The 17494-nt window shown below is 20.2% G+C and overlaps 1 protein-coding gene across 1 annotated transcript; it reads right to left on the bottom strand.

Moving 5' to 3' along the window:
- Positions 1-2981: 2981 nt before the first annotated feature.
- Positions 2982-5971, bottom strand: LOC121131642 (phosphomannomutase 2-like). The gene is made up of 2 exons (XM_040727009.2): positions 5560-5971; positions 2982-3187 (listed from the first exon to the last, which is right to left on the bottom strand). The coding sequence occupies exons 1-2, from the start codon at positions 5969-5971 to the stop codon at positions 2982-2984; spliced, it is 618 nt and encodes a 205-aa protein (XP_040582943.2).
- Between the last annotated feature and the right edge of the window lie 11523 nt (positions 5972-17494).

Here is a 17494-nt window from a genome sequence, read left to right as displayed (position 1 = left end):
ATGGATGACGTAATGGTAAATAAAAATAATATTCATAAAAGAAGCTGTGGATATTGTGGAGTCTTTAGAAGAAAGAGTTTAGATTTAGGTGCAAAAAGTTTAGGTGGTAAATATCTTTTATTAGGTCATAATTTGGATGATGTTGTAGAGACTCTTGTTTTAAATTTTGTTAGGGGTGATTTAAATAGATTAGGGAGTAGTTTAAATGATTCAGTTAACATTAATTTTGATAATACTAATAATACTAACACTACTAATAATAATTTAGATACTAATAATACTACTAATTTAGATAGTAATACTAATAATAATTTAGATACTAATAATAATTTAGATAGTAATAATATAAATTTAATTACTAGACTCAAACCATTAATGAATATTTCTGAAAAAGATATTGTAATGTACGCATTTCATAATAAAATACCTTATTTTTCAACTGAATGCACCTATGCACCAACATCTTTCAGAGGATTTGTTAAAATTTTTATTAAAAAAATTGAAAGAATCGATTCAAAACTTTTAATGAATTTTTTAAGGAATTCAATAAAAATTAAAGAAATTTTAATTTCTAAAAAAAATAATAAAAAATTAGAAAATAAAGAAAATTTATATAACACTGATAGTAATTTTTATGTAAATGTGGTTATGTTAAAGGAGCAAATAAAAAAATTTGTAAAGCCTGTGAGTTTGTTGATGAATTAAATAAATTATAATAAATTTTTTAATAATATTTTAATTTTTATATTATATATATATATGTTTTAATATTTATATAAACAATTCAATAATAATTAAATTTAAATAAATTTAAGTTCTGTGTGTGATTTATAATTTTTTTTTTTTTTTTTTAAAATTTTTATTAAAAACTAAAACTTTTTTTTAAATTTTCATATTCAACACTTTCAAAAGTTTCTCTACAATCAATTTAAAAATATAATTAACATATTCCTTCTTACTATATTTATAATCCACTTCTAAATTTATACTCAATATATTTTTATTAACACTACACTCATCAACGTTTACAATAATAAATTTTTTTCTTTCTATTAAAATTTTTTTATCCACAAATCCAAAAAGAAAAACTCAAAAAACTTTTCAAGAAACATCTTCAAATCATCTACTGTTTGTGGTTTGGCAAATATCTCGGCATTCAATAAAAAATTATCCAAAGATAATTCTATAAAGTTTGATATTATAGTTTTTGTAGTAGGTGAGGTTTTAGGGAAAGTTGAATGTAGTTTTCTATTAAAAGAAGGAGTATAGAATGTTTTAAGTTCATTTTTTAAGTTTTTAAATATAAAATTAATTAATTTTTTTTTACTTATTATTTTTTTAACTATTAATTTTTTTAACTATTAATTTTGTAACTGCATCTTTTATATATTTATTTGTAATAATTCTTAATCTATTTAAATAATTATCAAAGTTTTGATAATTGTCCTTTACAAATACTTCATTTCTATATTCACCAAATATTCTAGACCTATTCAATCTTCTTTTCTTTAATTCATCCTCTGTAACATCAACCTCTGTGATTCTTCTAAATATTTTTCTACAAATATCTTCACCATAAACACTACAATTTTCATTTAAAAGTTTTCTTCTTTCCTTTATAGGAACTATCATTAGAAACGTATCTATTAAATTATCTACTAGCTCTATGTTTATAATTGAAGTTGATAATTTTTTATCAATATTTTTCTTCTCTGTATGGTGATGAATATTTAAAGAGCAGTTAACATTGTTATCAAAATTATTTTTACTAATTTCATTATTATTATTACCATCATCATTTGTTGATAACAAGAAGAAATTTTGAAGATCTGTGTCTTTTGTATGGGTTTTGTTTTTAATAGTCATTAATTTATTAGTTATATCCTTGTTACAAGTTAGTTCAGACGATAATATTTGTTTTAAGAAGTAGAATAACATTAATAGCTCAATTTTCATATTAAAATAAATTTTTTTTAATTTTATTTTAGTAATATAGACTATTTACCAAATATAGAAATATTTCATATTAAACTTTTAACTACAATTTTTAATTTAATAATATTTTTTTAAAATTATATCAATAAAACTTTAATCAATATTTACATTTTCTCTTGTTGCAACTTCAAAAATTTTGTTCATAGTATCATCTGGGTCCGTAACTGCAACACCTATTGTTCTTTTGTCATGATATATCTCATAATCATTACCGCGCTCCATAACCATATTTCCAAAAAAATAAATTTTATAGCCCTCCAAAAACTGTAGACAATACGTTTTATCGAATCCTTTTGGGTAACAATCTATAGACACCTTTCCTCCGATGGTAAATCTTGCACCTCTTATTCCAAAATATTTTTCAAGTTTATCCTTGAAAGTTTTCAAAACATTATGTTTGGCGTTATATTCAATAAACTCATTTCTGTCTTCTTCTGAGCAGTACCTTCCAAGAGGTGATATATGCAACAACCCATCTTTAATTTCAATAAAAGATCCTCTTTTCTTTGGTATTTTGAGATTGCCGATATATATAAGGCAAAAGTTTATTATATCTAGATATAGCTGTTCTCCAAACTTCTTTATAATACATGTTTGGTGTATTTTTGTATTATTCTTCAAAAAGTTGTACCATTACCAGAGAACCCGTAGTCGAATATGCTCATAGTTTCTTGAAGTTGTTTTTGCTGACTGGTATAGTCACCACCGCCTACAAATCCTAACTTGAAATGTGTTTTAAGTTTCATTAGAAGTGATTTCATTGGTTCAGATATTATTCCTCTTTGTGGTACTAGTGTTCCGTCTATATCAAATAGTAATAGAATTTTGAGGTTGTGTATATCTTTTTGTAAATCATATTCTGTCATAAAAATATTTTAAATTGGATTTATTAATAATAATTATTTAATTAAAAACACGGAGAAGACTGATAAATTAAAAATATTAAAATATTTAGAAGTTAGTAAATATAGAAAAAAATGAAGAAGTTATAAAAAAATATTTTTAATTCTTTCAGTATCTGTTGGACTCTTAACTTGAATACCTATCACTCTTTTATCGATAAATATCTCATGATCATTACCTCCCTCCATAACCATATCTCCAAAAAAATAAATTTTATAGCCCTCCAAAAATTGCAGACAATATGTTTTGTCCCAACCTTTTGGAAAACAATCCATAGAAATCTGCCCACCTATTGTAAACTTAACATCTTTATCTTCAAATTTCTTATCCAATTCCTTTTTAAAAACTTTTCTAATATTCTTTTCTTTATCGTATTTTAAAAATTCCAATCGTTCTTTATATGTGCATGATCTTCCGATAGGAGAAATACTAAGTAAACCATTTTTTTGAACAAGAAATAAGCTTTCTTTTTACAGGCAGTTATAAATTTCCCATATAAATTAAACAAAAATCTATTATATCTTTATATAATACTCTATCAATCTTATCTACCATAGTTACCACCTTTTTTAAAATATTTTTTTGTAAAATGATGTTCCATGCTCTGAAATCCATAATTGAACAGACTTACTGAGCCATTAAGCTGACCTTTTAAATGATCATAATCTGCACCACTAACATATCCTATCTCAACAAATTTTCTTATTTTTTCCAGAATATTTATCATAGATTCAGATATTTGTAGTCTTGGAGGCGTTAGGGTTCCATCAACATCAAATAAAAATATTATTTTTTGCAATTCTTTATTGGTATTTCTCATAATTTTATTATCAAAATTTAGTGATTTATTTAGAAATTTATTTGTAATTGTATTTATTCGGAAATTATCGGATGAAAAGTTTTTAAAAAATAAAGTAATATTCCATTTATTGATACAAAAACTAGTCAGAAGGTTTAATAAAAAAATAGAATATTATTTTATTTTAAAAATAATATAATTGTTGAGATTTGTCTTATAATTAAATACCCATAGAAAATCATTTTTTTCAATTAAAGTTGATTAAGGTTTATTTATAAATTTATTTTATAACATAAAGAGTTTTAACTATATAATATCTTCTCTAAAAATATTCAAATATAAAATATTTTCTAATTTTATTTCTATTTTTATTAAAAGAATTATTAATTATAAATTATCTAAAAGTATACAAATTATCTACTATTCCTCTTAAAATAAATTTTTCACTGATTTTATAATATAATTTTAGATTGGGTTAAACTTTAGTTATTTGAATTAAATAAATGAATGACAAAATGCGAATATAGACTTCTGTAAGACATATTTTAAGTTAAAAAAGATTTGCACAAAAAGAAGAAAATTGTTTGAAAATATGAATAATATATATTAAAATATTCTAAAATTTTTGCATGAAAATAAATTATAATCCATAAAGAGATATAGTCTAAGATTTATAATAAAGCCTATTAAATTTTAAATAACCAAGACAGAAGATGTTTATATATTATATCTTCATGAATAAATCTGAGAAAAACTATTTTTATGCCAAAAAATTCTTTTTAAGAAAGTTCCAAACAATTTCTAAAAAATAATAATTATAATTATTTTAATTCTTTAAAAATCAACACATAAACAGATATATGAGGAATATAACATCAAAAAAGATACATATGAATCTCAATTAAAAAAAATTATTGTAATTTAGAAAGGGTTAAAGTTGTATTTATAGACACAAGTATAATAAAAAAGAGTTAAAAAAATATTTGGATAGTTAGTTATATGTAAAGAAGATATGATTTTTTTAATTACTAAAGGTATAAAGAAACCAGGTGAAATTAAAAAAATTGCAGAGAAATATATATAAACTAGTTCAATAATTATAAAAGTGGTTTAAAATATATAATTTTACTAAGAACGCTTTTAATCAACATTATATGTAATTAATAATAATATAAACTTTGTATATAAAGAAAACCATTGGATACATTCTTAAAACATCAAAAAATTTTGGAAATTGGTAAAGAAATTTTATTCATAAATTAAATTTTAAATCTATCTAATTTTGTTGATAATGTATCATTATTTAATAAAATGATGTTTTATATGGTACCTTTATCACCACTCTGCCAAAAATAAATAATATTAATATGTTTATAATTATTAAAATATGAATACATAATAATATTAATATGTGTTTTTACTATTAATATAAATAAATATATGAATATTTAATTATAAATTTAAGGTAACACACAACAAACACACTATATTGATTAATTTTTTATTTTAATAAAATATAAAAGACAGTTATTAATAAAATTATTATTACTTTTTGTAGATAAAATTCTTAGAATAGATATTAATTATGAAAAATAAAAAATTTAATTTTTTAGATTTTAATTCCTTCTCTCTCAAGAATTTCCATTATTTTTTTTTCAGTATCAATAGGATTGTAAACCTGGACACCTATCACTCTTTTATCCACAAATATTTCATAATCATTCCCTCCTTCCATAACCATATCACCAAAAAATAAATTTTATAACCCTGCAAAAATTGTAAACAATATGTTTTATCCCATCCCTTTGGAAAACAATCAATGGAAATCTGCCCACCTATTGAAAATTTAACATCACACAAACCAAACTTTTTTTCCAGTTCTTTTACAAAATCTCTCCTAATATTTTTTTCTTTGTCATAATTATAAAATTCATCCCTTTCCTCGTTAGAACAGCTCCTACCAACAGGACAAATATTTAGGAGTCCTTTTCTATATTCGATAAAATTCCCCCTTTTTCTTGGTAATTCTAAATTCCCCATATAGATCATACTGTAATTCACAATATTTTGATACAAAACTTCTCCTAATTTTTCAATCATACTTCCCTGCTTTACTAGCTTGTTATCTTTGTAATAAGTTATTCCGTTCTCTGCAAATCCATAGTCAAACACATTTATCGTTTCTTTTAATTGTTCTTGTTGTTTATTATAGTCTGAACCACCAACAAATCCTATTTTAACATGAGATTTTAGTTTTTTTAACAGATTATCCATTTTATCAGATATTTGTTTTCTTGAAGCTGTCAATGTTCCGTCTACATCAAAAAGAAATAAAATTTGAGTTTTTTCGTTGTTTTTATTTTCCATTTATTTATTATTATTTTTTTTTAATTTTAACTTTTTAATGGTTATTTTCTTTTCTAATGTTATAATAAATAAACATAAATTTATTAAGAAAATATAAATGTATTTAACTATAATAATATAAATATTCGGTTAATAAATAAAATAAATTAAGATTCTTAATAATATTTGAAAATCTATAATAATATTTAAGAGCCTATAAATATATTTGGATGGTAATTTATATTATTAGTAAAAATTAAAAGAATTTGAAATTAAATTTTTTGTTTGACGTCATTTATTTATAAATTTTTTTAAAATATATATTCATTTACAAGTAATAAATAAAATTTTCAAATATTCTTTCAATTTCTTCTAAAATCGAACTATTAAGTATAGTAATAAAAATTATATTTATAATTTAGATCTAAATTATTAAAGAATAAATTAAAAAAATCAGAACCTAAAAATTACAGTCTATAAATAATTATAATAATCAATTAATTCCAATTTTCTAACATATAATTCTTGTTTATTAATTCTGTAAGTAATTCTTAAAAATTATTATAAATATTCTATATATCTTTTATATTAAATAAATATAAAAATTTTTAATACTATAAATATCTTAGATAAGTTTTTTTGAATATTTCTTACTGAATTATGAATTAATTTATCATTTAATTGATGATTTGTATTTTTAATGAATATTCATATGATTTTTTAATATTTACTGATAATTTAATTATTTTTTTATATAATTGCTTAAAATAATAAATAGACTTTTTAATTTAAGAAAAATTTTCCTTTTAAATTTATAGAAATTTATACTATTGTTTTAATTATTATAATTTAAATATAATTTATATTAAAATTATAGAACTCTGAGTAATATTCTAATAGTTTCATTAAATTAGTAAAATATAACTAAATAATTGCTAGAAAATTATGAATTTTTAACTTATTTCAGTTATATTATATATATATAAATAAATTATTTTAAAAATATGTTAATAATATAATATCCTTATTTTGATAATTAAAAATATATTTTCTAAATAATTATATTTAATAGTTAAGAATAATTATTTTTCAAATTTTCTTTTATTTAATTATTATAAATAAAATTTAACATATAATCAGATTTATTAAATTACATATATGTGATTATAAATAAAATTTAATTTTTAATAATCCTTTTCAGAATATTTTTAAATAAAATTAAAATTATGATTTATTAGAAATTTTAGCGTTAATTTTCAATTAAACATTCTTAATTTAGATATTTGGATGTTTAAAATTAAAGTAAAAGAAAAATTTTTTTTTATTAATATAATTATTTTATATATTTATCAATATCGACTTGTAAAAAATGATTCTTGGTTTTGATATAAATATTGACTTTGATCAATTTGTGATGTGTAAACACAGATATTGGGTTGATATTGATTTATAACAGGTGGTTGTTGATATTGACTTGTTGATATTGACTATTAGTTTGATTATATTGAAATGTATTCTGATTAAAAAAGATGTCCCTTGATCCAGAGGTGGATTATAAAGTGTATCTTTAATTATTTCTTTCTCCCATCTCTCAATATCTCCAGTATCCCTTTCTAAATCATCAGACATATTCTGTGGTTTATATTTATTCACTTGCTCTGTATTATAAGCCAACGCCTGCTCACCATACTGAACAAATCTTTGAGAAGCATCCATTGAATTATAAACCGATGTTTCTCGTTGAAGCTGATTTAAATTTGGATTAATATCTACTAAATCATTATTATATTCTTGATAGATGTGCCCTGAACTGTTACTAGTTATTTGTTGTTGGGGCTGATTATAATAAATTTGTTCGGGATATTGACTCATCAAAGGTTGATTCTGATTAATTTCTTCTAAATTATCATTTGTCAAAACCTGTTGCTGACTGTGTTTTTTATTTTTTTTTTTGATAATTTTGAAAAAACCATCATTAGAATTATATTTATTATAATGTATAAAAGCATCACCATTAAAAAAAATTTTAACTTCATTATCTGAATTTATGGATTCTATTAATTTTTCAATAATCATAGTTTTATTTGTTTCGTCTAAATTATTCAAAATTAAATAATAAAAAGTTATGACTGACTTATTTAGAACACTAGTATTGTAAAAATGTAAAACTTTTTTAAATTTAAGATTTGATATATTCAAATTTTTTGTTTCAACTTTCTTAACAAAATAATTTCGAATATATTTATTAATACCAGACGTTATTTTATTTGTTATGGAATTTTTAAATAAATTGTAAATATCTTTGCTAAATTGATCTTCTTTATAAAGAGCACAAAAATCAACAATTTTTTTAAAAGCATTATAAATTAATTTATCAGGAGTAACTATTTGTTGAGTACATTTTTTTTTTATTAAATAATTTTACATATTCTGAACATATTTTAGTAATCTTAATGTTCTCATTTTTTATATTTTTAGATATAATACTCCATTTTGTTTTGTCATTCAAATTCAAAATATTAATAAACTTTTCAAAATATTTGGAATCTGTAATATTTTTATTTAACTTAAAATCACTATAAAAAAAGTGTTTAATAAAATTTAAATACTCTTTCTCTTTAACAAAAGCCTTTAATATTTCAATTTGTTCTGTTTTAGCAATAAATATATTAACCAAAGATTTTATAGACATGTAATGATTGCCTATTTCTTTTACTCTTTCATTTATGAACTCATACTTATAATATTCTTCAATACTATTAAATGTATTTTCCAAATATTCTAAAAATTTTTTATCATTAATTAAATGTTTTGATGATGTTCTGCAAATTAAATTTTTAAATTCTTCTACATATTTTATTTGGTTATAACTGTTTTCTGATGTCTGAGTAAATGTTTTCAAAAATATTGTGATAAGAAAAGTAATAATCATTTTTTTTTTTTTATAAAATTTTTTTTTACAAAAATATTTTATAATAATTGTAACAGATTTTAGAAGTTACCCAGGTTTAAGAGGTACCACGGGCTGCGATTCAAAAACCACCTATGAAATTTATTTTTATTTTTTTAATAATTAGAAAATTTTAGTTTAAAAGAAATATAAAAGAAAGAATATTCTATCTACGATTATATAGTCATTAGATTAATGTATTATTAGCTTTACATAATGTAGTTAGTTTACAAATGTAGTAGATTAGTTAGAATAAATCTAGTATTTAAGAATAGTGAGGTTAATTGTAATTTTAAATAAAAAATTTTAATATATTATTATTGTATATTTTATATTATAAAAAATTTAGACAATATTTTAATTAATATGCCTGATATTGCAAGACACGACGTGTATATATATTATTATCTTCAATAATCTTTATATTTATAGCTATTATAACAACAATTTTTATTAATTAAAAACTTTTCAATTTTTTTACGTTTGAAAACTCCAGATAAATATATATTATAATTCTAAGATCATGGGTAGTTAGGTTGATATCAATTGGACATTAAGTATATATAAACAAAATAAGATGGATTCTATATAAAAATGTACATTATAATATCTTTCTCATATTTTTTAATAAATTTTTTACATCTTTAAAAAATAAAAAACTAACAAGTGGTTTTCGAACCGCAGCCCGTGGTACCTCTTAAACCTGGGTAACTTCTAAAATCTGTGACAATAATTGTAACAGATTTTAGAAGTTACACTAGATTTGGTTTAAAAGCTACTAATTAAAAATTTTTATTTTTTAAAAGTCTCATTCAAAATATTTAATATAGAATTTTATTTTGTGTAATCCATTTTTATCTGTTTCGATATATTTGAAATGTTAACATAATTATTTATTATTTCAAATATTACGCAATATATTATTTAAATTCTAAATATCGTTTCTAAGTTTGTAATTTTTTGAATCAAAAACATTAAATTACTAGTTATATGTTAATTAAAGTTGTTTTAATTATTTTATTTTAATTATTTTTATATTTATTACTTTTATTTTTATTACTTTTAAGAGTTTTTAAAATTATTTTATTATTTTTTTAAAAGAATTAATTTTTCTCTTAAAATTATTTCTTATTGTTTATATTACACCAAAAAATGTGAAAAGAAATTATATTAAAAAAATAAATAAGATGAAACATGTCATCTATCTCTATGTTAAAAATGTTATTTTAAAGAATTTTAAATTATTAAAAATTTAATAATTGAATTTTATTCACGTTTTGTGTAGAATCTATTAGACCTGTTGCAGTTAATTATAAGTTAAATATTAATGTAGTTATTATTATTTTATAAACTTTTAAACTTAAAAAAAAAAGGAATAATTAAATTATTTTTATTTATTAAAATTCTGATAATGTTTTTATATTAGAAAACTTTTTAATTATTTACTAATAATATTGAGTTAATAGGATAATTTTTAAATATTCGATAAAAATAGTTTCCATATTATTAAAAATATCCATATTATCAGCATTTAGTTGAGTACTATTTATACCTGAAAAATAATCATCTAATCCACTATTAGAACATTTTAAATAATAAAAACCTTCGATATATTTTTTTTTCCAGAAACTCTTTTAAATTATCGATAAAATCGATAATTCCATTAGTATCCTGACGATTCATATAATCTAAATTTTTAAAATATTTTATTTTTTTAATGCAGCCTTGCTTTTTAATTTCATCAATTGTTGGAAGTTTGTATTCTCCACCATGTCCTTGAATATATTTAATAATACGGTAATGCCATGGGCTATTTTCACAAATAGCATATGAAACTAAAAAGAAACTACTTAATTTTTCATTTTATAAATTCATTGCAATAATTAATTCTTTGTCTTTCATATTTTTGAGCTTTTCTTCCAATTTTTCATTATCAAAACGTTCTACCAAATTTGGGGTTGTTAAAAAAATTTTAAGAAGGAGATTGAATAAAATAAACATAATTTAAAATTTATAAATTTTTTTATTTATATTTCAATAATGATGTAATATGTTGCCATCTATAGTGATGATTGTTTAAACAAATAAGAAAGATAACACACATTCTATTCTCCTTTATTATATTTCTTATAAAATAGATTTTTAAATATATTATAATGTTTGAACTTATAAATTTTTTTTTTTTTTTTTTTGCACTAAAAATTTTTATAACAAAATTAAAAAATTAGAAATATTATTTTATTTTAGTATTACTTAAACTATTTTGTTAAGCTTTAGTTTTAACAGATTTTTTAAATTCAGGCAATTTATTTGAATACAATTGTATAATATATTTATAATAAAAAATTGATTTTGCAAAATTTTTTATAAAAAATATTTAGAAAAATTTCTTTAATATTTATTAGTATTTCAATTAAATAGTAGTTAAATAACTATGATGAGTATTCTAAATATTAAAACATTAAATTTAAAATAAGCTTAATATATACAATTGAATTTAAAATATTTAAAAATAAAAATAATTCCTTTAAAAATTTTCATATCTAAATCAACATAATAAAAATAGATATGCTTATATTTAAAAAATAAACTATACTCTTTATTAGGTCTATCAAAGTATTAAAAACATAGTTACTTATTAAATAAATCATTTTAAAGTTAATTTTAGAATAAATGTTGTACAATTATTTTTATCAAAAATTTTTATAATTAAATTTTATTTTGAGACTACAAGAAACTAATAAATATTAAAATAAATAAATGAAAACAAAATGTGTGATAGTTTTATCTTAAAAAGTTTATTAAAAATGATAATGATATTAGGAATTCAATTATCATATAAAGATTTCTTGTTTTATCACATTAGCCGGTTTGCAAGTATTATAGTATTTTGAATAGTTTTTTTAAATAAAAATTTTGTCAAAATTTTATAACTAACTTAAAGTATGCCGTTTTTTTATAGATTTATCTAAAAATCTTTTTAATAGTAATTGTTTCATAAATATTAACCAAGAATTTATATATATTATTAAGTTTTATTTCAAAAGGATATATTCTTAATGATCATAATTTCTAATAAAAAATATGATAGTTTTTTGAAAGATTCTTAATAAATAATAAGATTTTTAAATAATTTATATGTCATTTTACTAAATTTTGTACGTTCTTAAATTAAAGAATTTAAACATAATTGTGTCATATATGAGTAAATATTATATATATTACTTAATTATATAAAAGTTTATATTATAGGTAGTATTAATTAATAAAATAAAGTCATATTATCAATTCTAAACGAAATATTTATAAAAATATTCCAAAATTATTATTATGATCTTTAATAAAATATTTTATTTATATATAATTAAAAAATACATATATTTATTAATAATATTAAATATTTAATTTAATTATTACAACAAAATCATATCATCATGTTAGGATATTTTGTTTTAAAAATATCAAAAAACTCATCACTAAAATTTTCTTTAATTAAAGCTTTAAAATCCACACAATTTAAATACTTGCCTAACTTTTTGCTTGAATTTCTTATCGTGAATATCCTTTTAACAATTCTAGTTCTTTGTTCAGCTTTTAATCTTGTTAAAAGTGTATAGTAAAAGCAAAATCCAATTTTAGAAGTTCTGAGATCAGAAGATTTGATGACATCATCAAACTTCATCAAACTAATATCGATTGTATCTTGTTTAAAAGTTATAGATAGCGCTCAGAAAATAATTGGTCATTTTCATGTTGTAGATAATTGAGAACTCTGCAGAAATACGAAAATTGTATTTGATAAGAGTTCTGAAATATTTTAGATTATCGATATTTTTAGATAAAATTTTATTAATATTTGTTTTGAAGATGTCTAAAAATTCTTTGCTAAATTCATTTGTAATGTTTCTAAGTGAATATTTAACAATATCTAAAAATTTTATAAATAAGTTATTATCAATAATATCACTGTTAGAAGAATATTCGAATCGTTGTTGTTCATTATTTAAAATTGCAAGATATTCTCCACAAACATTTTTTGAGTCCATATGACCAGACTGATGATATTTTTTCAAAAATTCTATGAATGAACTATCTCTAAGGTTAAAGAAATGTTTAACAATCTCAAAAATCTGTACAAAATGTTTTACATTATAATAATAAATATGTTCGTACAATTTTTTAATGATTTTATCAAATTCATCTGTTTGAATGGTTTCTTTGAGTATTTCCATATAGTCCTCAGAATTTAGATATTTAGAAATTTTTGGTTTTATGAACACAAAATTTCTTTTTCTACTATTAACAACAATAGACTTTAGAAAATTTAACTTATATTTTTTATAGTATTCTTTAAATATATTATTTAGAGATTTTTTAATATCACTGTCAAGATTCCAGATTCGGGAAAAGCGGACAATTAGATTTCGAAAATGGTTTTGGTTTATGAAGTTAGGTTTAATAGTTTCAGAAATGGATGAGTTTTTATTAATTAAATGATCTTGATTAAAAGAATAGTCTTTTTGAATTAAATTACCTTGATCAGTTGAATAATCTTGCGGAATTAGTCGGTTTTGAGGAATTAAATGACCTTGTTGAATTAATGTGTTTTGAAAAATATAATTATCTTGATTAATCAAATTATCTTGCGTAATTAATGAGTTTTGATTAATTAAATTATCTCGATTAAAAGAATAGTCTTGTGGAATTTGATTACTTGGATTAATTAGATGATCTTGTTGGATTAATGTGTTTTGAGAAATATAATTATCTTGATCAAATGAATTATCTTCATTAATAAAATGATTTTCATATATTAAATTATCTTCATTAATTGATTGATTTTCTTTAATTAAATAGTCTAGAATAAATGAATAATCTTTATCTGTTAAATGATTTATGTAAAATAATGGATTTTCATTAATTAAATTATCCCGATTAATAGACGGGTTTTGATTAATTAAACTGTCTTGATTAATAGACAGGTTGAACCGTTTGAATAATGTTGGAGTTAAATAGTTTAGTAACATGATATTAATAGTTAAAAAATATTTTTTCTTATTTAAATATTTTTTTCTCATTAATAAAATTTAAATTTTTATTGATAATTACTGAATATAACAGTTAAATTATTGTTTATAATTTTAACAAAAAATGATGTAATAATATTTAAATTTTTTCTATAAGAGGAATGTTTATTTTTATTTTTTTATTAATTAATAATAGTTGAAAATAACAGTTAGATTATTGTTCAAAACTTTAATAAATAAAAAAATTTTAAAACGAATAATAATATAATAGATAGTAAAAAATTTTTTAATATATATTATTATATTATCTGACTGGTAGGATGAAGACACTTTTAATTAAAAAAACAAGATTCTAATTTTTTAATAATGTTTCAAAAATTATATAAGAAAGAAGTTAGTAAATTTTTAAATTATAAAAAAAAAAATAAATTCCGTAAAAAACTCAAAATAGTTAATATAAATATAGATTTCTAGTAAATATTAACTTATTTATGTTTACAAATGGAAAAACACTCAGTAAAATAAGAGATTATTAATCTATTAAGTTTTTCTGTGAGGGCAAGAAAGAAGAAAAGTATGTCAGAATTACTAGAATACATAATAATACAGCCATTTTTAAAGGATATTCTCGTTAATTTATTCAAAAATAAAATATATGTCACTACTAGAAAAGAAGTCATGGATATCTTAAAATCTTTTAGGTCATGTTTAGAAGTTAAAACATCAAACACTAAAAAAAAGACTACTGTATCCATTATAATTAAAGATCTTAGAGATAGAGATATATATAATTTATATTATAGATCTAAAATAATACTAAGAGCATAATTAATAAGGATTTAATGAATTCTTACAATTATAGATGATTTTAGAAAATATAAACCAGCTATTCCATGTTAAAAACCCATAATAAGAGATAGTTTGTATTAAAAAAGATAATTTTATTTTAATTGGATTTCTTATCATTCTACATTCATATATTAGTAGGGAATTCAAAAATAAAAAAGTTAGTGATTTGCTCAGAAAATATAATTTTAAGCACTTTCTAGACAAAGAAAAGATGATGTTCTTTGAATACAGGTACAGATTGAGAAATTCAACAATACCTTAGAAGGAATTAAACTTTTAAAAATATTCTTAAAAAATAATCAAATGAATTGTTGGTTGAAATATATTAAGAAAGTTGTTTAATTGTTATAATAAGTTTAAGTACGAGATAACTAAGTAAATAAATTTTAGATTTTAGTAGGTTATATTAATTATTCTAAAATAAAAGAATCGTAGTACATTAATAATTTAGTTATAATAATGATATTGAAAAAGTAAAAGAATGAATAAATAACAAATACGCAGAGTAGTGATAATTGTATTAAAACGGTCTAAATAGAGATAATTAAGAATAAATACTCAGAGTAGTAAGAATTGTATGGTAAAACTATATAAATATAGAAATTATGTAATTCCATTTAATATAGAGTTATTGTTTAATATTAAACACAGATAAAAATTATAATACAGTTTTTAAAATGGATCTATTTATATAAAATATTGGATTTAACTTTATATAATGTGATTAAAATTGAGAGTAACTTAGTTTATTATATAATAAATTAAAATGATACTGAAATAAAAAAATTTAATTAAAAAGTTTTAATGTTTTAAAAGTTTATTTATTTATCATGTCACCATATCCTCAGATAATTTTTAATAATAATAATTTATAATAATATTACTAAAACAATCACAAGTATTAAAAAATAAAAATTAATATACAAAAATAAAAATATTATTAAAATTATTTAATTAAAAAATTTAAATAATATAAATCTCATCAGTTAATCTTTCTACAATTTCATAACACCAAAACAACATACTATACTTTTTCTTAAACTCCTCAATAGAATAATTAATATTATTACTATTTTTATTAATACTCATAAACCTATTCTCATAATATTTTACAACATTCACAATATTCATCCTTCCCTGCAAACTTCCACTTTCTACACTCTCCACATTATCATACACCAAATAACTACTCACACTCTTTCCATACTCAACATTTCTACCACCCAAAACACTCACGTATATATCGCCTATCCCACAGTTCGACAACAACAGTCTTGATACAGAATCTATTGGAAGTGATGTTGATTCTGAGATGAGTGTGCTGAGTTGGGAAATTGTTTTTGTAAGAATGTAGGCTGTTGTGTTTTTACCTATTTTATTTATTTTTTCAATATTTTTTATTTTGTAATTCTTAAAATTTTTATTAATAGTATTCTTATTAATATCAATATTATTATCAACAGTACTTAGATTATTTGTATTTAGATTAGTATCACTTAATTTTAAAAATATTCCCATAATTATTGCTAAAATATTTTTTAAAGCACCGATCAATTCTACCCCTTTTTTATAATTTTTATCAAAATAAACTTCAACTTCTTTGAAATTAGTACTATAAAAAAATTTAACATTTCTTTTTTTGTTATTAATAATAATTTTAGTACTATTATTATCACTAATATTATTAATATTATAAAAATTATTATTGTTATTATTAAACCCAAAAGTTGTACATCCTACAACATCATTAGCTACATCATCTGCTAGGTTAGGTCCCATCATAACATCACACTCAATACCAAGTTCAGATTCTATTCTATCTGATATTGCCAAATATTCAGGATCTATACCTTTAATAATACTCAAAACTCTTTTTTTACTTAAAAATTTTTTATTATTACTGTTTTTAGTAATTCTGTCAAAAAATTTTTAACTTCATCCAAATACATTTTCAAATAATTATCACTTACTGCAAACACAAGCACATCACATTCTTCAACAACTGTATCCAACGTATCGTAAATTGTAAGGTTGGTAGTAGTTATGGGTGTGTTGAGGTAGAGTGGGTTTAGGCTGAAGTTTGTGATGAATTCTTTGAGAGAGAAGTGTGTGAGGTGAAGATTGTTGGAGGTTAAAAGTTTATTAGAAATTTTATTAGAAAGTGTAAATGAGAGTGATGATGATTTTATTAGATGATTAGTATTGTTATTATTATTTAAATTAGTATTATTGCCATTTTTATTTAAATAAGATTTTATTTTTTCTAATATATTTTCATTTAGTAATTTTTCACCATCATTTAATTTAATATTACTATTTTTATCTAAATTAGTTTTTTTAGTATTTAAATTTTTATTATCTAAATTTTCAAAACAATCCAAACTTTTTGCACAACTTCCTCTTGCAAAACTTACATACACACTCTCAGCAGGTCTTATATACAAAAGGATACGGTGATTCTTAAAACATTGTAGAAGTGATGTTCCAAATGCTCCGTTACCTATTATGCCGAGTGTTGGTAGTTTTTAAAATTTGCTAAAGATTCTGATTTTAATAAATTTGGAGATTGAGTTTGTGGTGTTGTATTGTTTGAAGGTTTCATAAAAATTTAATTTAATTAATAAA

The sequence above is a fragment of the Lepeophtheirus salmonis genome, unplaced genomic scaffold (genome assembly GCF_016086655.4).
Source record: "Lepeophtheirus salmonis unplaced genomic scaffold, UVic_Lsal_1.4 unplaced_contig_8867_pilon, whole genome shotgun sequence".
In the NCBI taxonomy this organism is placed as follows: Eukaryota; Metazoa; Arthropoda; class Copepoda; order Siphonostomatoida; family Caligidae; genus Lepeophtheirus; species Lepeophtheirus salmonis.
Note: the sequence above shows the minus strand (reverse complement) of the source record. Positions and strands in the feature narration are given on the sequence as shown.

Bases quoted from the DNA above. Each gene is read 5' to 3' on its own strand.
- LOC121131642 (XM_040727009.2), bottom strand. From the start codon at position 5,971: ATGGATAATCTGTTAAAAAAACTAAAATCTCATGTTAAAATAGGATTT. The intron at 3,188-5,559 runs GTTTGTGTGATG...AGTTTACAATAG, and splicing joins AGAACTGGAAAAAAAGTTTG to GTGGGCAGATTTCTATGGAT.